This window comes from Eubalaena glacialis, chromosome 16 (genome assembly GCF_028564815.1).
Source record: "Eubalaena glacialis isolate mEubGla1 chromosome 16, mEubGla1.1.hap2.+ XY, whole genome shotgun sequence".
Classification (NCBI taxonomy): domain Eukaryota; kingdom Metazoa; phylum Chordata; class Mammalia; order Artiodactyla; family Balaenidae; genus Eubalaena; species Eubalaena glacialis.
In genome coordinates, this window is record NC_083731.1 from 81,435,238 (window position 1) to 81,461,852 (window position 26,615).

A 26,615-nucleotide genomic window follows, 5' to 3' on the forward strand; every position below is an offset into this window, starting at 1 on the left:
CCCCACGTCAGGCTTCCCAACCTGGGGGTCTGGCAACGGGAGGAGGAATTCATAGAGAATCAGACTTTGAAGCCTAGTGGGAATTGATTGCAGGACTTTGACAGGACTGGGGGAAACAGAGAACCCACTCTTGGAGGGCGTACACAAAATAGTGTGTGCATTGGGACCCAGGGGAAGGAGCAGTGACCCTGGGGGAGACTGAACCAGACATAACTGCTGGTGTTGGGGGGTCTCCTGCAGAGGCGGGGGCTGGCTCTGTTTCACCGTGGGGACAAGGACACTGGCAGCGGAGGTTCTGGGAAGTACTCCTTGGCGTGAGCCCTCCCAGAGTCTGCCATTAGCCCCACCAAAGAGCCCAGGTAGGCTCCAGTGTTGGGTTGCCTCAGGCAAAACAACCAACAGGGAGGGAACCCAGCCCCACCCAGCAACAGTCAAGTGGATTAAAGTTTTACAGAGCTCTGACCGCCACAGCAACAGTCAGCTCTACCCACCTCCAGAGCCTCCCATCAAGCCTCTTAGATAGCCTCAACCACCAGAGGGCAGACAGCAGAAGCAAGAAAAACTACAGTCCTGCAGCCTGTGGAACAGAAACCACATTTACAGAAAGATAGACAAGATGAAAAGGCAGAGGGCTATATACCAGATGAAGGAACAAGAAAAAACCCCAGAAAAACAACTAAATGACGTGGAGATAGGCAACCTTCCAGAAAAAGAATTCAGAATAATGATAGTGAAGATGATCCAGGACCTTGGAATAAGAATGGAGGCAAAGATTGAGAAGATGCAAGAAATGATTAACAAAGACCTAGAAGAATTAAAGAACAAACAAACAGAGATGACCAATACAATAACTGAAATGAAAACTACACTAGAAGGAATCAATAGTAGAATAACTGAGGCAGAAGAACGGATAAGTGACCTGGAAGACAGAATGGTGGAATTCACTGCTGCGGAACAGACTAAAGAAAAAAGAATGAAAAGAAATGAAGACAGCCTAAGAGACCTCTGGGACAACATTAAACGCAACAACATTCGCATTATAGGGGTCCCAGAAGGAGAAGAGAGAGAGAAAGGACCAGAGAAAATATTTGAAGAGATTATAGTCGAAAACTTCCCTAACATGGGAAAGGAAATAGCCACCCAAGTCCAGGAAGCGCAGAGAGTCCCATACAGGATAAACCCAAGGAGAAGCACGCCAAGACACATAGTAATCAAAGTGGCAAAAATTAAAGACAAAGAAAAATTATTGAAAGCAGCAAGGGAAAAACGACAAATAACATACAAGGGAACTCCCATAAGGTTAACAGCTGATTTCTCAGCAGAAACTCTACAAGCCAGAAGGGAGTGGCATGATATACTTCAAGTGATGAAAGGGAAGAACCTACAACCAAGATTACTCTACCCGGCAAGGATCTCATTTAGATTTGATGGAGAAATCAAAAGCTTTACAGACAAGCAAAAGCTAAGAGAATTCAGCACCACCAAACCAGCTCTACAACAAATGTTAAAGGAACTTCTCTAAGTGGGAAACACAAGAGAAGAAAAGGACCTACAAAAACAAACCCAAAACAATTAAGAAAATGGTCATAGGAACATACATATCGATAATTACCTTAAACGTGAATGGATTAAATGCTCCAGCCAAAAGACACAGGCTTGCTGAATGGATACAAAAACAGGACCCATAGATATGCTGTCTACAAGAGACCCACTTTAGACCTAGGGACACATACAGACTGAAAGTGAGGGGATGGAAAAAGATATTCCATGCAAATGGAAATCAAAAGAAAGCTGGAGTAGCTATACTCATATCAGATAAAATAGACTTTAAAATAAAGAATGTTACAAGAGACAAGGAAGGACACTACATAATGATCAAGGGATCAATCCAAGAAGAAGATATAACAATTATAAATATATATGCGCCCAACATAGGAGCACCTCATTACATAAGGCAATTGCTAACAGCTATAAAAGAGGAAATTGATAGTAACACAATAATAGTGGGGGACTTTAACACCTCACTTACACCAATGGACAGATCATCCAAAATGAAAATAAATAAGGAAACAGAAGCTTTAAATGACACAATAGACCAGATAGATTTAATTGATATTTATAGGACATTCCATCCAAAAACCGCAGATTACACGTTCTTCTCAAGTGCGCACGGAACATTCTCCAGGATAGATCACATCTTGGGTCACAAATCAAGCCTCAGTAAATTTAAGAAAATTGAAATCATATCAAGCATCTTTTCTGACCACAACGCTATGAGATTAGAAATGAATTACAGGGGAAAAAGCGTAAAAAACACAAACACATGGAGGCTAAACAATATGTTACTAAATAACCAAGAGATTACTGAAGAAATCAAAGAGGAAATCAAAAAATACCTAGAGACAAATGACAATGAAAACACGACAACCCAAAACCTATGGGATGCTGCAAAAGCAGTTCTAAGAGGGAAGTTTATAGCTATACAAGCCTACCTCAAGAAACAAGAAAAATCTCAAGTAAACAATCTAACCTTACACCTAAAGAAACTAGAGAAAGAAGAACAAACAAAACCCAAAGTTAGCAGAAGGAAAGAAATCATAAAGATCAGAGCGGAGATAAATGAAATAGAAACAAAGAAAACAATAGCAAAGATCAATAAAACTAAAAGCTGGTTCTTTGAGAAGATAAACAAAATTGATAAGCCATTAGCCAGACTCATCAAGAAAAAGAGGGAGAGGACTCAAATCAATAAAATCAGAAATGAAAAAGGAGAAGTTACAACAGACACCGCAGAAATACAAAGCATCCTAAGAGACTACTACAAGCAACTTTATGCCAATAAAATGGACAACCTGGAAGAAATGGACAAATTCTTAGAAAGGTATAACCTTCCAAGACTGAACCAGGAAGAAGCAGAAAATATGAACAGACCAATCACAAGTAATGAAATTGAAACTGTGATTAAAAATCTTCCAACAAATAAAAGTCCAGGACCAGATGGCTTCACAGGTGAATTCTATCAAACATTTAGAGAAGAGCTAACACCTATCCTTCTCAAACTCTTCCAAAAAATTGCAGAGGAAGGAACACTCCCAAACTCATTCTATGAGGCCACCATCACCCTGATACCAAAACCAGACAAAGACTCTACAAAAAAAGAAAATTACAGACCAATATCACTGATGAATATAGATGCAAAAATCCTCAACAAAATACTAGCAAACAGAATCCAACAACACATTAAAAGGATCATAGGGCTTCCCTGGTGGCGCAGTGGTTGAGAATCTGCCTGCCAATGCAGGGGACACGGGTTCGAGCCCTGGTCTGGGAAGATCCCACATGCCGCGGAGCAACTAGGCCCGTGAGCCACAATTACTGAGCCTGCGCGTCTGGAGCCTGTGCTCCGGAACAAGAGAGGCCGCGATAATGAGAGGCCCGCGCACTGCGATGAAGAGTGGCCCCCACTTGCCACAACTAGAGAAAGCCCTCGCACAGAAACGAAGACCCAACACAGCCATAAATAAATAAATAAATAAATAAAATTTAAAAAAACCAAAAAACCACTTATTAAAAAAAAAAAGAAATCTTGGGATTTCACTGTACTCAAATCAATGGCATGATCTCTCTTCTAATGTTTCACCATACATGATGTTCACAGAGTGTAGTCCCCTCCAACCTCCGGCGATAAGACATAATGCTTCAGAGGGGGCTTTACCTTCATGCATGTGTTATAAATTATACTTAAGAGTAAAAATTTCACATCTTCCCTTCGGTGTCATTAGAATGAGAATTTTAAAAGCAAGAAAAAATAATCTTTAGTGAAAATGAAAAATAAAGTATTATTGTTTGAGCAAAAGGCAAGCTAATGAAAGTTTCCTTCCTCCCACTGTTGGACCCCATAAACAGGGCTGGCTTCAGGGACATGGGGCCTGCACAGCAGCACAGAGACCTGTGCTCAGAAGGGCCGGCACTTGATTTAATGCTCTGTTGTCACCATCTTGAAATGCTTAGTAATTCTTTAACAAGGGGCACTGCATTTTCATTTTGTGCTGGGCCCCACAAACTATGTCACCAGTCCTGCCCATGAGCTTTCTGCAGTTAAATCTCTGACCACTTGGCTGCCACTGGTCTGTCCCAGGCTCCCTTTGGGCCCTGCCAAGGACAGTAGTGTCAGCCAGTGCCAACCGTCCCACTCTATCCCTCGGCATCAGAAAGGGAGACACCCCAGTTCCCCCCTTCCTCCCAGACAAATACAAAAGTGCCTTTGGTTTTATGGATTTTCCTATTAATAATTATAAGGGAAACAGAATTACCAAAGGGACCACTCCGGAGGTTTCAGTTACACGGCGCCACAGTGATGTCCCTTGATGTGTGCCGTTAGTGTCCCTTCTGCAATGGCCACAGGATTATCTCAGCCCTGTCCTATTTCCACTCGCAGACCCAGACTGTTAGGTGGATAGGACTCATTTCTCTCCACAGGTCCTTCTGCCCAACACAGGTATCAGAAGAGGGAATTTCCAGAGAGCAACTGGTACACTACCAAAGTGAAATGTTTCCCACCAAAGGACTGGAAAAAAGCAAGCTGCAAGAGCATGTGTACGGGATGATCCCATTTTGTGAAAAGGAGCAGAAAGAAAAGAAGAAGCAAGGAGGAAACCCCATATATGTGTGTATATATTTGTAAAAACACAATGAATGATGTGGAAGGAGACATCGCACGACGTTAACATTGGTTACCTCAGAGGATTCGGGTGGAATGAGGGCTGGTGGGGAATGATTAGCTTTTCCTTTATATACCTCTGTATTTTTGTCCTATTACAGTGAATGTATATTATGTACATTTTTTGCAAGCTCAAGTACATTTTATAGCATCATTTTATAGTGATCAAACAAAAATTTTATAATAATTTTTACATGAACACAGTGAAATCCTCCTAAAGTTAAATTTACATATTCTCTACAAGACATACTTCTGCATTAAGTTTAGAGCCAACATAGTTATGTGGACCCTGAAGGCAGGTTGCATAGTTTCAAATTCTGGCTCTACCTCTTACTAGCTCTATGACCTTGAGCAAGTTATAGCTACAAAACCCTTCAGAGCCTCAGTTCCTTGGTTTGTAAAAATAATAGCATCTACTTCATAGGACTGTTCAGAAGATTTAATGAATCAATTAAGTAATGTATTTAGAATAGTATCTGGTACAGAGTAAGCACTATGTTGGTTATTTTTAAGCTTTCTGGGTTGAGAACCTATCATTTATGAATGAAGATCACTGTACAAAAGCTGAGGGTTTTGAAATAAAGTATTATTTATTGCCACAGTACTAAAAATGTCCATAGTAATACATCTGGGCAAATGCACATAAGACTGCTAGGCACTATGAATTTTAGGTAATATGCTATATGTAACAATTTTACTAAAAGCTTGACTATTTACTAGGATGTTTAAATTATTATAAAAGGAAGGTTCTCGGGTTATAGTGTATGAATAATAAACATGGAGTAAAGGAGGCAGCAAGAACGCTTTTACATGAAAATCAAATCCGTCACAAGAAAACGTCACTTGGTGTTAAAGGATTATAAAATGGTCCAGCACTGTGGGATGGGCTGGGGGAAGACCCTGGTGGATGCAGAGGTGTGGATGTGCTGAGGAGGTAACAGTATGTAGGTTTGGTGCTGCTTTCTAGAACACTTCACCAGATTCTTCACAAGCAGAAGGGTGGAAACAGGTCCTGACACAACCAGGTGAAAGACATTGCCCGTAGACTGTCATCTGATATCTGATATCGTTCCCATAAATTCCCTTCTGCTTAATCTAGTCAGAGTTGGTGTCTATGGGTAGCTCCAAGTAATGTAACTTCTCTATCCCTTCTATATTTCCACATTTTTGTGATAAAAATCACTTTAATAAGATGGAAAAAATTTAAATAGGAAAAACACTACTGAAACATCCATCAATCACTCTCCTCTCGGCAATCTTAGACAATGATTGAGCTAAAAATAAATTCAGCTTCTGCATTTCTAGGTTCTAAAAAAAATCATCTTTATGCAATGAAATGTCATTGTTTTTTAAAATAAGTTTTTCCGCATGATAACTACAAATATTTATAATGGAAAAATCAATAGATCATATCACTGACGGGAAATTAGTGAAACCATAAAAGTCACATACGAGGTTTTACTGAAGCCGCATATTTTTTAAAAAGCAAATATATTGACTAGTTCTTCTGAAAGACTGCCTACAAGGTATAATTTCCAATGACTCTGGCACTAAACAGTCAAGAAAGATGTTATTTCTGCAACACAATTACTAGCATAAAAGGTTTCATGTACAGAATCAATAAAAATTGTGGGAATTAATTACATTCCATGAAATAAAACTATAAAGTATTTTACTGCACAAGTTAATTCTTTCACCCAAAACCCTGAAATTTCTTGTTCTAGATATAAAAATTACCAAATGCAGATTTTCTTTATGAATAGGATAAAAACTCATGTGGCTTTGTAGCAAAATAGTTTTATTTTAAGAGAAGCTTCCTTAGGGTTCATTGAAAATAACTGCTTATTTCTTCTTCCAATTTTTAGTATCATTTTACTTGTGTGAAGTCTGGAATGCCATATCCATTGTAAGTTTTGGTTTCTCTGTGAAGACTGATGGAAAGTGGGGATAATAACAACCACTGCCGGAGACCGTACTGGTTAGAAGATGTAATGGTGGGCAGACCAAGGCCTGGCCCAACTGGAGAAACTAGCTGGCCCCTGCCTTGGCCTCATTACCTGTGTCCTTACCACCTTCCTTGCTATCACCCCTGCTAGGGAAAAACTTTCTCCCTTGCTTCTCTGTTTAGGATTTACTCACACTGTCACCTTCAGGGACAAGTGCACTAAGCACCATAAGAAACAAATATATTATTTTCTTATTTACAGAATGCCTCCTAGTGTCATTTTGGGAGCAGGGCAGTACAAGTCAGACAGGCAGGACAAATGAACGTGGGGCTTGGCTTGTGACCTGTTGTAAATTATCTATAGTTTATTTTCAAATACTTCAGCATAAATAATGTGATATCATTGTGTGTGTGCTAGTTTAAATCTACACCATAAGGGTGCTCTGTACCCTATTCAGGAATATGTATTTTAGAGATGGTTAGCTAACATTTAATAAAATGGTTACATTCTAGAGATGACTCATATATCCACTTTAGGTCTATTCACCTCTGATCAATGCCAGAGTTTGGCGAATTAGCATACTTGATGCTAGAAATGGATTTTTGTTGATGAAATTAGTGGTGTTTAAGATGTATATGCAAATATATAGAGAGACAGGTGTGTTGAAATATAGAAACAATCCTCACCCTTGCATTAGCAGGGTATCCTTTGAACTGGTATAAAGTTTTATTCTGAAAAAGTTTGTGTTCAGCCACTGATTTGGAGGATTCCTATTATCTTTCATCTATAAAGTAACAATTTACCTCTATCATTGTTGTTTTCAATGAACTCTTCATGCAAGTTGTGTTGGCACATTTAAAGGACAAAGTTGGGACTTCACTGAATTTACAAAATAGGTTTATAATTGTTGTTTCTTTGTTTTGTGGCAGTTTGCTAATAAATATCTGTATATGTGTCAGAAGTTAGTCTGGGATTTGCTTTCTTTACAACCTGGTAGCAAAGTTGTGGCAAAGAGACATATTATAACCCTTTTCTATCTCTAGAAATTGGTGACTACTTTTGGCAAAAAAGAGCTTAGTAATTGTGAATGGCTAAATTGGCATGGGTCCATTCCTAAGATCTATCTATCAGGATGGAACAGAGGCTGGAAGAAATGATATGCACTTAAGGCATGGGCCTAACTATAAAGGTACAGCCAAGTTAACCAGTGTAAATATCACCAGAAAGTGTTGAGAAACCAGGAGAAAATGATCCTGTCAATTTTCAGTTTGTAACAGCCAGGGATGGAAAGGCTAAACATAGTAACATGAAAAAAAATGTGAGAAGAGAAAAATATGGCTTGTTAAGGATGTTTAGAGAAAGAAGATCGGAGGAGACTGGGAAAGCGGGACTCCTCACCTATTTTGTTTCTAATTTCTCCATCAGTGACTGATCTTTGACACATAAACCTGATTAAGATATGACCAAAAAATTACAAACCAACATCTCTTACAAATACCAATGAAAAAATCCTAAATAAAATATAGTGAACCATCTCCAGTACTACATTAAGAAAAAAATGTATTATAACCAAGTGGGATTTATACCAAGTTTGAAAGTATGATTCAACATTAGGAAATATTAATATAATTCCCCATATTAATATGTCTAGTTGCTGAAAAACACTTTAACAGGATTCAACACTCATTCCTAATAAAAATTCCTGAGAAAATGGGAAAGGCTGGATACTTTCTAACTTGAATATATATGATGCAGGCATACCTTATTTTATTGCACTTCACACAGATACTGTGTTTTTTACAAATTGATGGTTTATGGCAACCCTGCATCTAGCAAGTCTATTGGTGCCATTTTTCCAACAGTGTTTGCTCACTTTGTGTCTCTGTGTCACATATTGGTAATTCTCACAATAATTCAAACTTTTTTGTAATTATTATATTTGTTATGGTGATCTGTAATCAGTGATCTTTGATGTCACTGTTGTAACTGTTTCGGGGTGCCCACGAACTGCACCCGTATAAGATGGCGAACTTAATCGATAAATGTTGTGCCTGTCCTGACTGCTCCACCAACAGGCTGCTCCTCCATCTCTCCCCCTCTCCTGGGGCCTCCCTATTCCCTGAGACACAACAATATTGAAATTAGGCCAATTAACAACCCTGCATTGGCCTCTAAGTGTTCAAGTGAAAGGAAGAGTTGCACGTCTCTCACTTTAAATCTAAAGTTAGAAATGATTAAGCTTAGTGAGGAAGGCATGTTGAAAGCTGGGAAGGCCAAAAAGAACGTCTCTATGTGTATAACTGAGTCACTCTGCTGTACAGCAGAGATTGGCACAGCATTGTAAATCAACTATACTTCAATTTTAAAAACATTTTTTTAATTTTTAAAAAATTAAAAAAAGAAAGCCTGGGGACTTCCCTGGCGGTCCACTGGTAAAGAATCCGCCTTGCAATGCAGGGTACGTGGGTTCCATCCCTGGTGAGGGAACTAAGATCCCACATGCCGTGGGGCAACTAAGCCTGCATGCCACAACTACTGAGCTCACGCGCCTCAACTAGAGAGCCTGCGTGCCACCAACTACAGAGCCCATGTGCCCTGGAGCCTGCGCACCACAACTAGAGAAGAGAAAACCTGCACACCACAACTAGAGAAAAGCCCGTGCACCACAACGAAAGATCCCACATGCCTCAACAAAGATATCACATGCCACAACTAAGACCCGATGCAGCCGAAATTTTAAAAATGAATAAATAAATAATAAATAAATCTTTAAAAAAGAAAGAAAGAAAGCCAGGATAGGCCAAAAGCTAGGCCTCTTGAGACAGTTAGCCAAGTTGTGAACGCACAGGAAAAGTATGGAAGGAAATTAAAAGTGCTACTCCAGTAAACACATGAATGATAAGAAAGTGAAACATCCTTATTGCTGATATGGAAAAAGTTTGAGTGGTCTGGATAGAAGATCAAACCAACCACAGCATTCCCTTAAGCCAAAGCCTACTCCAGAGCAAGGCCCTAACTCTTTTCAATTCTCTGAGGGCTGAGAGAGGCGAGGAAGCTGCAGAAGAAAAGTCTGAAGCTAGCAGAGGTTCGTTCAGGAGATTTAAGGAAAGAAGTCATCTCCGTAAGAGAAAGAAAGCAAGGTGAAGCAGTAAGTGCTGATGTGTAAGTTACAGAAAGTTATCTAGACGATCTAGCTTAGATAATTAATGAAGGTGACTACACTAAACAACAGATTTTCAATGTAGATGAAACAGCCTTATACTAGAAGATGCCATCCAGGACTTTCACAGCTAGAGAGGAGAAGTTAATGCCTGGCTTCAAAGCTTCAAAGGACAGGCTAACTTTGTTAGGGACTAATGCAGCTGGTGACTTTAAATTGAAGCCAATGTTCATTTGCCACTCCAAAAATCCTACCCCTTAAGAATTATGCTAAATCGACTCTACCTATGCTCTATAAATGGAACAAAAAAAAGCCTGGATGACAACACATCTGCTGACAACATGGTTTAATCAATATTTTAAGCCTACTGCTGAGACTTACTGCTCAGAAAAAAAGGTTACTTTGAAAATATTATTGCTCATTGACAATGCACCTGGTCACTCAAGTGCTCTGATGGAGATGTACACGAGATTGTTTTTGCCTGCTAACACAACATCCATTCTGCATCCTGTGGATGAAGGAGTAATTTTGACTTTCAAGTCTTATTATTTAAGAAATTAATTTTGTAAGGCTACAGCTGCTGTAGACAGTGATTACTCTGATGGATCCAAGTAAAGTAAATGGAAAACCTTCTGGAAAAGGTTCATCATTCTATATATCATTAGAACATTCACAATTCACTGGAAGAGGTCAAAATAACATTAACAGGCATTTGGAGGAAGATGATTCCATCCCCTCATGGATGATTTCAAGACTTCAGTGGAGGAAGTAACTGCAGATGTGGTAGAAATAGCAAGGGAACTAAAACTAGAAATGGACCCTGAAGATGTGACTGAATTGCTACAGTCTCTTGATAAAACTTGAAATGATGAGGGCTTGCTTCTTATGGATGAGCAAAGAAAGTGATTTCTTGGGATGGAATCTACTCCTGGTGAAGCTGTTGTGAGGATTGTTGGAAATGAAAACAAGAGATTTAGAATATTACATAAATTTAGTTGATAAAGCAGTGGTAGGGTTTGCGAGGATTGACGCCAATTTTGTAAAAAGTTCTACTATGGGTAAAATGCTATCAAATGATTACAGAAAGATCGTCTGTGAAAGGAAGGGCCAATCCCTGTGGCAAGCTTCATTGTTGTCTTATTTTAAGAAATTGCCACAGCGGCTCCAACCTTCAGCAACTATAAACCTGATCAGTCAGCAGCCATCAACAGTGAGACAAGAATCCACTCCACTAGCAAAAAGATTACTACTCACTAAAGGCTCACATGATGGTTAGCATTTTTTAGCAATAAAGTATTTTTAAAAATAAGGTATGTACATTAGTTTTTAAATATATGCTATTGTGCACAATAGATGGTATTATAGTATAAACATAACTTTTTAAAAATAAATTTATTTATTTTTATTTATTTATTTTTGTCTGCATTGGGTCTTCGTTGCCGCGCACGGGCTTTCTCTAGTTGTGGTGAGCGGGGGCTACTCTTCGTTGTGGTGCGCGGGCTTCTCATTGTCGTGGCTTCTCTTGTTGCGGAGCACGGGCTCTAGGCACGCAGGCTTCAGCAGTTGTGGCACGCGGGCTCAGTAGTTGTGGCTCACAGGCTTAGTTGCTCCGTGGCACGTGGGATCTTCCCGGACCAGGGCTCGAACCCGTGTCCCCTGCCTTGGCAGGCAGATTCTTTTTCTTTTCTTTTAATTAATTAATTAATTAATTTTTGTCTGTGTTGGGTCTTCGTTGCGTGTGCAGGCATTCTGTAGTTGTGGCGAGTATGGGCTACTCTTCGCTGCGGTGCAGGGGCTTCTCATTGCAGGGGCTTCTCTTTGTTGCGGAGCGTGGGCTCTAGGCGCGTGGGCTTCAGTAGTTGTGGCGCAGGAGCTTAGTTGCTCCACAGCACGTGGGATCTTCCTGGACCAGGGCTTAAACCCGTGCCCCCTGCATTGGCAGACAGATTCTTAACCACTGCGCCACCAGGGAAGCCCTAAACAGAACTTCTATATGCAGTGGGAAACCAAAAAATTTGTGTGACTTGCTTTATTGTGATATTCACTTTACTGCAGTGGTCTAGAACCATATCCATAATATCTCCAGTGTATGCCTATGTGTGTATATATCCTAACATCTAATATGAATATATATATATTTATCTAATATGAATATATGGATATATATTAGACTATATATATATTAGAAAATACATATGAGAATATATATTAATCTAAGATATATATATATATATTAGGACATATATGTGTGTATAAATGTGTGTGTATATATATATATATCTCCTAAAGCCAGAATCTTATTTAATGGAGAAACACTAAGACATTTCCACTAAAGTCAGGAACAAGGCAAGGATTATCACTATCTGCATAACTATATTGTGCTGGAAGTATTAGTCAGTGCAGTTAGGCAAGAGAAATCAGTTAAAGGTATAAGAGTTGAAAAAGAAGAAAAAGAAAAAAATGACCTCTGTTTGCAGATGACATGATAGTACACTTGTTAAATTCTAGACAATCAATGCTAAAACTAAAACAACAAAATAATTCAGTAAGATAGCAGGATACTAAATTAATATGAAAAACGACAGCCTTAACTTATACAATGATAACCAGTTAGAAGAGCTCATGAAAGAGAAAAATCTCATTGATAATTGTAATAAAAAAGATAAAAATACTTAGAAATAAATTTAACAATAAATGTTCAAAACCTATGTGAAGGAAACTATAAAATATTCCTGACACAAGACTTGATTTGAACAAATTGAAAGATATCCATTCTCAGTTATGATGTGTCAACATTACCTACATATCAGTTCTCCTTGAAGTTAATTTATGAATATAGTGCAATCCCAGTTTTAAAAATACTGAAAAGTTTTTTTTTAGAGCTAGGTAAGTACTAAAGTTTACATGAAAAACCAGAGACTTAAGAATATCTAGGATATTACTAAAAAGAGCTATTTGAGAGGGGGGCGGATAAGCACAGCAAGATACAATTAAAATAGTGTAGTACTGGTATGTGAACAGACAGAAAGACCAATTGAATAAAACAGAAAACCTAGGCTCATGTGTACATTTAATATACTATAAAAGTGATATCGCAAACCACTGGAGCAAAGATTGACTGTTTAATAAATCCTGTTGGAGAAAAAAATGGAAATTCATTTCTTATACCATATATACATATAAACTCCAAATTGATCGGAGATCTAGCAGAAAGTTTGAATGAATTCCTCTTAACCCTGTGTTATGCTTTCTGGCTATGACTTAAAGTCCAGGTGCAATAAAGGAATGATGAGTTTTACCCCTCAAAAAATAAAAATAAAAAACTTTTACATGGAAAAAAACCCCCAAGCACAGTAAAAAAAAGACATAAATTAGGAGAAAATATTCCAAGAAATATGCCAGATATAGGGCTAATATCCCTAATATATAAAGACATTTTTAATTGAGTAAAAAAAAAGATTTAAAAATTCCAATAGAACATGAGCCAAAGACAGACAATCCACAAAAAAGATACAAAAATTGTCCCCACTCATAATAAGAGAAGTATACATTAAACTACACTGACATACCATTTCTCGTTCATTACATTGGCAACAGTTCAGGTAAACTGACACTATCATATATTGCTGGTGGGAATGCAAAATGATACAACCTCTGTGGAAGACAATTTGACAATATGTAGTACATATAGATTTACCCTTTGACCTAGCAATCCTATCTTTACTCTAAAGATAGACCTCCTAAAATATAAAAACAGAAGGTTATTTATTGTAGCATTATTTATGATTGCACATTATTGGTTGCTACCTAAACATTCAAGCATCAGATTTTAAGTGAATAAACTATGGTACATCCACACCATGGAGTACTATTCAGCTGTAAAAAAAGAATGAAGAAGATCTCAATAAGTTGATGCAAAGCGATCTCCAGAAGATACTGTTAACTGAAAAAAACAAAATGCAAAACAGCATATGTAGTATGTTCACTCTGGAGGAAGAAAAGAGAAGTAAAAAAACATACATATATCTACTTATTGTTGCAAAAAGAAACATAGGAAGGATACATCAGAAACAATAAAATTGTATACATAAAAAAAGGTGGCAGGAAAAAGTGTTCAAGAGATAGGGAGGAGGGACTTCCCTGGTGGCTCAGTGTTTGAGAATCCACCTGCTAATGCAGGGGACACGGGTTTGATCCCTGGTCTGTGAAGATCCCACATGCCGCAGAGCAACTAAGCCTGTGGGCCACAGCTACTGGGCCTGCGCTCTAGAGCCTGAATGCCACGACTACTGAGCCTGCGCGCCTAGAGTCCGTGCCCCTCAATGAACAGTAGCCCCCGCTGGCCGCAACTAGAGAAAGCCTGCACTGCAACGAAGACCCACTGCAGCCAAACATAAACAAATAAAAAATAAATTAATTAAAAGAAAAAGAGAGATAGGGAGGAGAGTGATATTCCTCTGAATATATCTTTTTGTATGGTTTATACTTTGGCAAGCATATTATTCTACATATTCCAAAAGTAAAATGAAATTATCAATAATGGAAGGAAAAATAAACTAAAACTGGAAATAGAAACAAATGAACTCAAGTGTATTTCAAATGACTAACTTAAAACCACTGAAGTGGGATAGGGTAGGGCGAGAGAAGTAATCCAAGTCATTTTTGCTCCTAGTACTTCGATTTTCAACCCTCAGTCTGGGGAAGAAAAACTACCTTTTTAGTAGACTTGCTTATGTAATTATGTGAATGTATAAATTCTGAAACTGTTTTATGGGTAATTACGTGAATGTAGCAATTCTGAAACTATTTTATGCAGGATTAGGCAAATAAGTAAATGTGCTGTGAGGAAACAAGGTTCTCACTGTTGAAGAAGGCAGACACAAATATGAAATGGGGAAGGCAACAAAGAACACTGTGGAATTCAATTGGAATTGTAAGTATCAACATTCATGATTTCTTAAATGAAAAAAAAAATCTATTCCCCTCTCCCCCACTTCTGTCTACTGAGATGACCTGAAAGCAATAATACCCCAGTATCAATAAGCACTCTTAGTGCCGAGGTCTTAGCTTCTAAATACCATTCTCCAAGAAAAAAACAAAAGATATCAAGACTTTTGGAGAAATTGTTGATTCTAGGGTAGGAGTAATGAATGTACAGGACAAGTCTGGAAAATCTTGTTGTGCCACAAGATAAGGAAGTGCTCAATGTGTAGGTCAAAAGGAGCCAACCTGAAGCTGGCCAAATCTCAGATAATCTGAGCATCAAAATAAATAAGGGTGGGAGAGAAGAGGCAAATCTCCCATGCAGAAGAATTCCAAACAAATTATATAAATACCCTAATGAAGGGAGAGCACTCCAGAAGTGTGTGCTGGGCACAGTGACTTCCTTCCAAGGAGTACAGAATGGAAGGGGTGGGGGGGGGAAGAGTAACTTTACAGTGGAAAAACCTGATAAACACGACTTTAATGATCAAGTGCAACATAAACAATCATAAATTATGTTGGTAGTATGTACACTTGTTACAATGTGATGAAAACAACATTTTACCTCTGCGGTCTTCCCCTCAAAAACCCATAACCCCAGTCTAATCATGAGAAAAGCATATATAAATTCCAACAGAAGAGCATCCCACATGGTACCTGACCAGTTTTCCTCAAAATTGCCAAAGTCATCAAAACCAAGTAGAGCCTGAGGAACTATTACAGCCAAGAGGAGCCTAAGGAGAAATGACAACTCCATATAATATTGTATCCTGGATGGAATCCTGGAACAGAAAGGACATTAGGTAAAAAGTAAGGAAATCTGAAAAACTATGGACTGTACTTAATATTACTGTATCAATATTGGTTCATTAATTGTAACAATGTACCATAATACTGTAAGAGGTTAATAATAGGGGAAACTGTATGTGGGGTGAGGGGGATACATGGGAACTCTGTACTATCTACTCAATTTTTCTCTGAACCTAAAACTGTCCTAAAAATAGTCTATTAATAAACAAGCAAATAAATAAGAACAGCAATGGATTATAACGTCTTGAACAAAAAAGAATTCATAAATTCATACTGATAGTAAATAAGTAAGGAGGGCTTTATAGTAGCATCAGGACTAATAAATGGGGAGGGCTTGAAGGAGTTAGGGGGAAAAAAATCAACATTTTGTAACTATCATTGCAAAGATCAATTGCAGTAAGAATCATCAATGGAGGCAAAACCTTAAGGCAGAGTTTGATTAGGAACAAGACATTTGCTTGGTCTCAAAGTATCTTTTCACAGATTGCTTGTGAGTTGCAAGGGGGAAAACAAACAGCAGAGAAACTGGACAACACCTTGATCCGGTGATAAAAATTAGTATCACCTTATAATGGACAGACAGACATCCTGTGCCTCCGGAGGTAATATCCCGAGGAAGGACACAATTTCACTTATGTGGTTGTTTCCACCGATGATGCATAATTTGAATCTAATCACGAGGAATGATCAAATAAAGGTCGATGAGAGAAATTGTATTTGAGGACGAGTCTTTCACTGTAAGGGGATGGATTGCTTTTGGTGAGCCCTCTTGGTCGTAAGGCTGTTAAGTAATCAAATGTAAATATTCCAGACTGTGGTTTTAACTATTATATTTATAAATTAAAACGCTATCGCAACGGGTTTATTTAAATACGTATGAAGAGATTAGCAGTTTCCCTTTCTGGGACAGGAAAGAACGCATGTGAAGGAGCGGGTCTAGAGAGAGTGGGAAGGTGGTGGGAAGAGGGAAGGGACCCCGAACTGAGGATTGCCAGTTGTTCGGTTTGTAGTTATTTCTCATTTAACAAACACTTACAAAGCACTTATTTTTTACCAAGCGCTGTTCTATAGAAGCGCTTTTCACAAATCGACTTTTTTAATGGGAAAGCTCAGTAAATGGTCTTTCCTTCCCTAAACAAAAGACAGCTGTGACAATAAGTGATTTTTCTCATAAGTACTTTTATCTGTTATCAAGGCTCTGCTGCAGCGATTCTCTTCTGCGATAGAAAAACCTGAGCCTGCAATTACTGACTGGCATTTCATAGAAACGTCGGCAACCCTAGTTGACTAGACCAAATGTTAACTCCCCTTTAAAAAGACTTTGTCTCCCAAAAAGCCTTAAAAGCATGCACTGAGAGCAGCTTATGTCTCTATTTGCGGAGCCAGGCACTCACAGTCTCTCTTCCTTCAGGGGTGGCCCTAAAAATCAGGTCGCCACCTTTCTTAGCCGAAGTTGCTATTTCTAAACAACCTCCCGGCGCCAACCTAAGAACTAGTTCCGGTCTACGTTTATGGCCCTTAGCGCGTATGTCAAGCAATGGATTCTGGGAGAGGCTGAAGTTTCCAGGCCGGGTGTGAAAGCCGGACTTCAATTCCCACAATGCCTGGCGAGAATCCGTAATTCCTGCCGGGGCAACCGTGAGGTGGCCGCCATCTTGCGTAGGGAGGGCAGGCTTGTTGCTCCGCTGCTAAGTGCAGGGCTTTTAGTCCCTCCCGGTCTCTGCTTTAGGCAGTGTCTCAGTGCTTCTTTCACCTTCTTTATTGAGAGGTAAAGGTCAATGCAGAACTGTGGTGTAAGGTGAGTAGACATCCCATTTTCGGCGAGGTGGGGTTGTGGTGTTGACGTTTTCCGGTTTCTTCCTTCTTCCATTAGCGAGTTGGGTTCTCCCCTGCGCTTGCCTGAACCTTTTCGTTTAGCCGTAAACGTAGAAGCCGGGAGTAAACCTTTCGGCCTCGGAGCTCTTTGGAATTCCTAGACAGAACCTGAACGTGTCTCCGTTGGGATAGAGAAATTGGGTGACGCTCTTTTGCCCGTGCTGCCCTCTTTGGAGGTCGGGAGGCCTTAGGGTTCAGGTCGTGTATAGGCCTCTCTCTCTTAATGCAACCTCCTTTCTCTTCCTTGGGACTTTTCTGCCGTTTCTAATGAGGAAATGAGAAGGTGAGAAGCGGCCTGGGACGGTGCTGTTTCCGGGAGGACGGCGTTCTCTCCAGGTGTATCTTCCTTCAGCCTCTCTAGGGCCTACCTGTGTCATTCTGGTTCGTCGCTTTGCCCTTTCCTTTTGCTCTCGTGTTCGAGAAGGGAAGACGAGAGAGCGGGCGGAATGAAGTATTGACTAACACAGGCTTTTGAATTGTACTCTTGAGGGTCCCCCAAAAAATTTCAAGGGAAGCAGAATTTATCTTCGAGATAGACAAACCTGGAAAAGATGAGGGCTTTGGTTTGGGGAGTTGCCAGATTTATTTTTTAAACATAATATGACATATTTCCGTCATTCTCAGTACAACTGAAGTTATTATTTTTTTCTTTAAAATTAACGTAATACACCCACTTGGAAACCACTTTTACACTACTCGTAAGAGTAGGACCCATAAAGACTGACATTGCAGTTAATTTGACGTTTGATTGCTAATGAGATGTGGTTGTCTGAGGTTTGCTTAAGGACCTAGTGATTTTAAACAGGAAGACGTTTATGATGCAATTTATCACAACCAGTTTGGATATGTGTCACTTTGGTTGGCAGACTTACTCTCCCTTTTATTTTTTTAATTTATTTTTTATTATAAATTATTTATTTATGTTTGGCTGCGTTGGGTCTTTGTTGCTGCGCTAGGGCTTTCTCTAGTTGTGGCGAGCGGGGGCTACTCTTCCTTGCGGTGCGCGGGCTTCTCATTGCGGTGACTTCTCTTGTTGCGGAGCACGGGCTCTAGGCGCGCGGGCTTCAGTAGTTGTGGTGCAGGGGCTTAGTTGCTCCGCGGCATGTGGGATCTTCCCGGACCAGGGCTCGAACCCGTGTCCCCTGCATTGGCAGGTGGATTCTTAACCACTGCGCCACCAGGGAAGTCCTTACTCTTCCTTTTAATATACAATTGTATGTCTATATCATCAAAATATATATTACTGATTCAGTTTTCCGAGCTTGCTTAAATTCTTGCTTATATCCTCTAAATTCAGAAATACATCATTTAGATTAAAGATGAGATATATCTTTTTTAAAAAAAGGATGTTTATTTACCTTCAATGAGACCCCTCCTTTAAATCATAATGTCATAACAATAGTAAGTGGCTATAAAATTACAATTTTATAATTTTTGCATTTTGGGAAAATGTTATTAAATGCTTATATCAAATTAAGTTTATTTCCTGTTGTTTCTGAGGAAACTTTTGTTTAGATTTTTTTAAATATTAGCTGTTAATTCTGTGATTTATTTGCTCTTCAGATGCCTTATGGTGAAATTGAAGCTAAATCCATGGGACATGGGGAACAACTAATAAGTGAACCATGCTATAAGAAATTGAAGTCTACTGAAGAGGCATATGTTTTCCCCCATCATGGTAATGCTAATTTTCAGAGAAAGCAAGAGAAAACTGGAAATGATTGGGTCCCTGTGACCATCACTGATGTCAGAGGACATAGTTATCCTCAGGAGGACAAAACCAAAACTACAAATTTGCTGAAACCTGTGCATGATGAGTTGTTTGGTAATAGGCCAGATGTTATTAATTCTGTTGATTCACAAGTTTTACGGGATACACGTCCTCCACTGGTATCCACAGATGATGAGATATATAGCACAAGTAAAGCATTTATAGGACCCATTTACAAACCCCCTGAGAAAAAGAAATGTAATGAAAGGAGGAATCAAGCAGGCACTATCAGTGGTATAGATTGGAAAGGAGAACGAAAAGAGAAACAGAAATTTAATTCTAAAAAATCAGAGATTGACAATGAATTATTCCAGTTTTACAAAGAAATTGAAGAGCTTGAAAATGAAAAAGGTGATTCAGAAAGCAGTTGTAAGGAACGTGAACCCTCTGAGGAACAACTCATTCCATATTATCAGGGCCATAATAATCTGTTAGAGTCTGAAGAAGAAAAGAAAAGAGATTTTACCAGTGATCTTCAGTCATATTGGGGTTATCAGCAGGGTTATCAGCAGTGTGTTCGGAATGAGCCAGGTAAATATCCTTATAATGGCCAAGTAATACCTACCTTTTGTGGCAATTCATTTACTTCCTTCAGGCCTGAGTGGCAATCAATGCGTTCTTTTATAGTACCACAAGGCCCTCATCTTCCCAGTTTTAACTATCACTTAAATATTCAAAGATTCAACGTTCCACCAAATCCATCATCAAATATTTTCCATGCCCAAGATGGCTTTCAGATGCAAAATGGATATTATGTAAATAGTTGTCACGTTAACTGGAATTGTTTGACTTTTGATCAGAACAATGAATATACTGACTGTAGTGACATTACCAGTAGTGACCACCCCTCTAGAAATGGCTACACTGTGCAAGATGAATATGCAAATAATGGTTTCTATGAAACCAGTGAAGGATGCTGGAAAGATCCTTCTGTGGACAAGCGTAATGGAACTGACAGGTTTATGAACCAGCATTTTCAAGAGGAAAAGTTATATAAATTGCAGAAGTTACTTATTCTTTTAAGAGGTTTGCCTGGTTCTGGGAAAACAACATTGTCTCGGTAAGTAAAGGATACCAAGTGAATACTTGGTAATTTATTACTTAAAAATCATAAATGATAGTTGTAATCAGTGGCAAATGCTTTTATGTTTCTAGTAAAAAATCTTTAATTTGTTATACTTGAGAATGGCATCTGATGGTAAATATTTTAAAAGATGTTTTCTGATACAGGAAAGGATAATTGGCATATATATTTATGTTAAGATTCTGCTAAGGGCTTTAAATATAGATTCACCATGTAAAATTAGGACGATGACGAAAGCAAATGCTATTTGAGAACTGTGCTGGCCTTCCCTTTTAAGTCAGCTATTTAGGAGGAGTTGAATTCATGGGTAGAAGACTTGGGCTTTGGCTCAGTTATTTCACTTAGTGACCTTGGACAGGTTTCGCTGTTAATAAAATGAGTAATGCTTATTTTTCTGGAATTATTGTGAGAAGCAAATGAGATAACCCAAGGAAGGGAATTTTGAGTGTGTCTTAAGAACTGTGCTGTGTTCATACCATTATTGACAGAGAGAACCTTTTTTGGTTTCTTTAAGGAGTTTGAAATGAGCAATATCTGAATTAATGGAGTTAGAACTGATGATGCTTTATCGTGTGCCGAAATGTTTAAAATTCCTGTTTTTGTTTACATTTTAAAAACAGAATATTGATGCATTCCAGTACATTTGTGCAGTTGTGAAAAATAGCACAAAGAAAAACAATACAAATTCTTTGTAGTTTATGTAGGATGATTCAAGATTTATGCTAGATAAGGAGAAAAAGAAAATTTATTTGATGTCTTTGGGTGAGGATAAAAAAGTCCAAGGAACCATTTTGTAAATGTTTTGTATTTATTTGCAAGACACTCTGAACCACCTAAACAAAATTTCTTCAGAAGCAGGAAATTGGAGAAAGATTAAATTATGATGCAGACATTTCAAGCTAGATTGTAAGCTGTGATTTTGTAAATGAATTTGAATTTAAGTCTATGTATTTTGATTCCTTTGCAGTGAAGATTTTGTAGAGAAAATGAAATTTCAGTGCTTCTTTAGAAAGAATAGAAATTAAGAGTGAAGTTGTCTTACAAGCATGGGCATTCTTCTAGATTTAGAATATAATATCAGAGAAAAGAAAAGTTGAAATTTGGAAATTGGATGAAGAGATCGCCTAGCGAGGGCTTCTGGTACAGAATAAATGTCAGAAAGAATGATTAGGTTTGGAACAACATATTGGAGTATGTTGAAACTGAAAGTGAATAAAGTGTGGTGGTAATTCAGTAAAATTTCAAGGAGACATAATTGTAGTGGGAGATGACAGAGGTGATTATATATAATATGTATATTTCTTTATTTGAGGAATTAGGTATAATAAGAATGGAAGTTACAGTCGCAAATACCATTTATGTTATCATTTACAACTTAGTACTTCCATATGTAACAGTGTTGTGAGATGAATTATAGTCTTTTCATTTTTTAGAAGGAGTACAGTCTATTAAAAAGAATGAGTTCAGGTTAAAGGACTTGGGAGAAGTTACAAAAACTGCTAAGAGATCAAACTGGGGATGTAAATGGTAGTGTGTTTCTTATCTAATCCTTCACTTTAATATTTATCACATGTGTAGCCCTATACCTGACTCCTGACTTTGAGTAGCTTGGTTAAAGAAGCAGGAGTCTCTCTTTAGGTCAGTACTTTTTTTGAATGAAGTAGAAATGGTTGTTTGGGATTGGATATAAAGCCACATATTCTCTAGTGAGGAATGGTTTCGTGTAGGATTTAGCTTTCCAAATGAGCTTTGAAAAAAGGAATAAAGATTTGGAGGATCAGAGTTGAACTGATTTGGGGCGTTAAAAGATAACGTTAAAAGATAATGTTGTTTAATATTGCTATGTGGTAATGAGTTATAGGGGGTTAGATAAATTTCACATTCTTTTGGGATAGTATTTAAGTCCCTTTCTTCCTTAATTTAGTCCTTACCTATCTTCATATCCTTCTGCGCTTGGACTAGTACCCTGCCGTCCATTGCAGGAGACATAATACTTGTCCGTTCATTGTTCTCAGGATTCTACTTATTCAGAGGTTCTCTTAAATGCCTCCACTTTTGAGGTTTTGGTTTCTCATCTCACCCCTCAGTAATCCTCCTTCTGAACTCATGTAGGATTTGCCTTTACCACTCTTAGCATGTAGCATAAGCTACACAAGACAGCATTATTTTTTTATTTATTGATAGCTGGACCAGGTGGGTATGCAAGGCCACTCAGTACGTCAGGAGGTAAAGGGTTCATGAAGTGTCAGTTTTACTCAGAATTATTTGGGAAAATCACGTCTATTTTTTTTTTTTAATTTATTTATTTTTGGCTGCTTTGGGGCTTCGTTGCTGCACGTGGGCTTTTCTCTAGTTGGCGGCGAGTGGGGGCTACTCTTCGTTGCGGTGTGCAGGCTTCTCATTGTCATGGCTTCTCTGGTTGCAGAGCATGGGCTCTAGGCACGCTGGCTTCAGTAGTTGTGGCATGCGGGCTCAGTAGTTCTGGCTCGCGGGCTCTAGAGCACAGGCTCAGTAGTTGTGGCGCACGGGCTTAGCTGCTCCGTGGCATGTGGGATGTTCCCGGACCAGGGCTTGAACCCGTGCCTCCTGCATTGGCAGGCAGATTCTTAACCACTGCACCACCAGGGAAGCCAATCACTTCTATTTTTAAATGTACATGATATATTACAAAAATATATATGGTCCTTAGAAATTAAAAAAATAAAATATGAAAATTAACTCTGTAGTAGACCATTTGGGGGAATAGGGTTCTCAAAATGAGGTTTAAAGAATATGATTCACTTGTTCTTACTTAAGTGAAAGTTATAAGCACAGAGTGCATTAGTTTTCTATGGCTGTGTAACAAATTGCCCTAAAGCTGAGTTGTTAAAGCAACAAACATTTATTGTCTCACAGTTTCTGAAGGACAGGAATCTGGGTGCCTCTGGTTCAAGGTCTCTAACAATGCTATGATCAAGATGTTGGCTAGGGCTGTGTTTTGGACTGAAAGCTTGTCTTGGGGAGCATCTGCATGGAATATCTCTCACAAGTCTTGTTGACAAGACTCAGTTCCTTGTGAGCTATTGGATTGAAGGCCTCAGTTCCTTGCTGTCTGTAGGCTGGAGAGTCCCTTCAGTTCTTTGCTACTTGGGCCTCTCCCCATTCACAATGTGAAGAGAGAAAGTGAGCCACTTCCTGCCCCCCCCCATAATCTAATCTTGGAAATGAAATTCCATATCCTGTTAGTTGGAAGCTAGTTGCTGACTCAAACCTACACTCAAGGAGAGCGGATTATATAAGGGCGTGAATTCCAGGAGGCAGGGATCTTGTAAGCCATTGGTTTTGGCTCTCCCACCACTATTTATGTAATTCTGGTGGCCTGATTTCTGAAATTATTTGCTTTTCTGGATTTAATACCATATTGGCAAGGTTGTTGTGAGAATTCGATGCGGTCAGAGATGTATATATGTAAGATGATTGGCACATACTAGGTCCTCAAAAAAGATGGCGATTTTGAAAAAATACAAATCAAGTGGCCAGTGGGACCACGTCTGAATTTTTTATTAGATACTTGATATTTCAAAGTTGTAAATTTTGATGTTCTGAGAATCCATTTTAGTACCTGTCTTAACTTGTGAGGGTTCTGATAGAATCTGACTATAAGAATTTTGAAAATACTAATATTCTTAAATAATTTATTTTTGGTTCAAATGGTTGGTATGACATCAGATATATCTAGATTGATACAGGTATATTGGAGATAATTCAGGGAATTTTGAAAAGATGTGTGAGCAGTCTGGGAGGAAAAAGTCTCTCCAAGCTAAAATTACTTGCTTTAATTATGATTTATATATTTAAGATATTCTTCATTGAGATTTACTCATGTTTGATGTTGACTTGGTTTAATGATGTAAATTGATTTACTGTCCCTTCCCTCCCCACTTTTTTTTTTATTTGGAAGAGGTTAAACATTTCTTGGATACAAAAGCTCCTGTGCTCTTGTAGTATGTTATTATTAACATCTGAAAGATCACCTAATAAAGTAATAGAACAGGAGAAAAAAGAAAAGAAACATAAGGTATTTAGGAAAGATGGTATCAGGTTTCTGGTATTGTTGAGTGTAACTAGGTATCATATGGTTGATGATGATCAAGATCTTTTTAGGTGATTGAGCTTCGGTTTGGAATACTAATATTGTGGCATTTTTATATTCTGGGTTGTCTCTTATAAGCAAGTAAGATGCCAAATGTGTTAGATGGTATATTTTGGGAAAATTATGGCTGCTTAAAAAAGAAATCCAACTCCAGCCTCCCAAACAAGCAAACAAATAATTTAAACCATTTACTTTAATTTGGTTTGTTTGAAGTAATTTGAACTATAATTCTATGAGTGAAAATGTATATTAAATTTTTAAACTTTTACATATGTGATTTTATTTTTATTGTAAAATATATACAATTTTATTATAACCTGAGGAAAGGAGAGATGTTTGTTATCTTAATAGTTGAAATCCTTCCTATTACTTTTTATTAGGAAGTATTCTTGAATCATCCCAGGACAGTATCATCCCTTCTACCACCTTCTACTCCCTTCCCCATCTCAAAAAGAAATTATATTGGGCTGGCCAAAAAGTTCGTTCGGATTTTTTCCATACCATCTTACAACATCTTATGGAAAAACCCCAACGAACTTTTTGGCCAACCCCAATAGAATGATATCCAATTGCCTAATGGTTGAGGGAGGGAAGATAAATAACAAAATATTTTTGTTATTGTTGGATCCAAATTATCCTTACTGTCTTTTCCCTTTTCTCAGCACACCTCCAGTCTCTTTCATGAGTCACTGGTTATGGGAACTCTCTGACATTCTGAACACTTGTCAGTCTCTCTGTGCTTAGGAATTAAAGATGGTATCATATTGTGAGAACAAAGCTTGAGTACCACTGCCTTGTTCTGAGAGTGTATTCTTTAGCATTTAGTTATTAATTTCATTTAGTAATTTAATCTCTTAAAAATTTTAAATTTGATTTTACTCTGGAGGATCATAGGTTGTTTCACAGAGTTAAACCTCAAGTTCCACTTTCAGGTCATAGATGTTTGTGCTTCATAGGAATGAGTTTATCAAAGCTGTCTTCAGTCAAATATAGTTTTCCTCAGGTAAATTGCTTGCTTATTAGGCTTACTTGTCTTTTAGGTTACCTGTTGCACTAAATTTAGGCAATTTTAGACACCAAATACAAATTCACTAAAGTTAAATCATGGATAATAGTTGACATCATTTTGGGATTGAAGAGTGTTTTTAAAAGTTGCAATACAAAAGCCACTTTAAAAAGTTTTTATTACTGGCTATTACTGTGTAGATTTAAGTGTGAAGTGATGTTTGAAATCTGAAAGCTTTTTTAAGGTTCAGCTCCTGTGCTAGTCTATCTGCAATATACTCATAAGTATGTACCAGAAATTCATTTAATAACCTTTCCTTTGTGGCTTATTTCTGACGGTTATAGATTTTATATTGTAAATGGCACCTTTATGATTTCTTTTATTAACAGAATTCTGCTTGGTCAGAGTCGTGATGGCATTGTGTTCAGCACTGATGACTATTTTCACCATCAAGATGGGTACAGGTATAATGTTAATCAACTTGGTGATGCCCATGACTGGAACCAGAACAGAGGTTTGTTTTGGGCCAAGTCTCCTGGGATAGAATATTTGACTAGGAGTCAGAATACCTGAATTTTTATTCTCAACTTTTTACTTTTACCAGCTGGATGACTTTGACAAGCCATTGAAAGAGCTTTGAGACCCAGTTTTTCATCTAGTAGAAGCAGTGATAATTATACTTGCCCTACTTGATTGAGGTTGTGAAAATCAGAGAATGTGGTTAGAATATTTTTTAAACTGTAAATAGTGTACATAAGCTGGTACAATAGAGGTATAGGATATTTTGATAGACTTTATTTTATGCCTCATGAAAAAACTCAGAAAACTCTTGATACTTTTGTTACATATTCCCAAAAGTTATTTCCTTGAGTAATGCTAATGTTTTCTAAGGCTTAATATTAATGCCCATGAATATTAAAAGTTTTTTTCATTGATGTCACTCTACAAAAAATTTACTTAATACATTTTTTAGAGGTACATGGGTCACTTTCTTTTCATTTCAGAATAGTAGTTCTTTCCTAACCTTGGCTGCACATTTGAATCACTTGGGGACCTTTTAAAAAAACTTATGCCTGAGTCTTAGCCTCAGAGATTCTGGTTTAGTTGATTTGGAGTGGATCTAAACAT

At 38.1% G+C, this 26,615-nt stretch overlaps 1 protein-coding gene across 4 annotated transcripts in view; it reads left to right on the top strand.

Moving 5' to 3' along the window:
• Positions 1–17,284: 17,284 nt before the first annotated feature.
• The window catches only part of LOC133076118 (NEDD4-binding protein 2-like 2), a 74,403-nt gene continuing 65,072 nt past the window's right edge, over positions 17,285–26,615 (top strand). For 2 of the 4 annotated variants that reach the window (XM_061170551.1, XM_061170554.1), the window contains exons 1-3: positions 17,285–17,417; positions 19,058–20,325; positions 25,877–26,001. In XM_061170551.1, coding sequence (XP_061026534.1) covers positions 19,058–20,325; positions 25,877–26,001 — 1,393 coding nt within the window. In that variant the 5' untranslated portion in view covers positions 17,285–17,417. Of the gene's footprint in view, positions 17,418–19,057; positions 20,326–25,876; positions 26,002–26,615 lie in introns of those variants that run through there. The other 2 variants (XM_061170552.1, XM_061170553.1) reach the window with 2 other exon arrangements.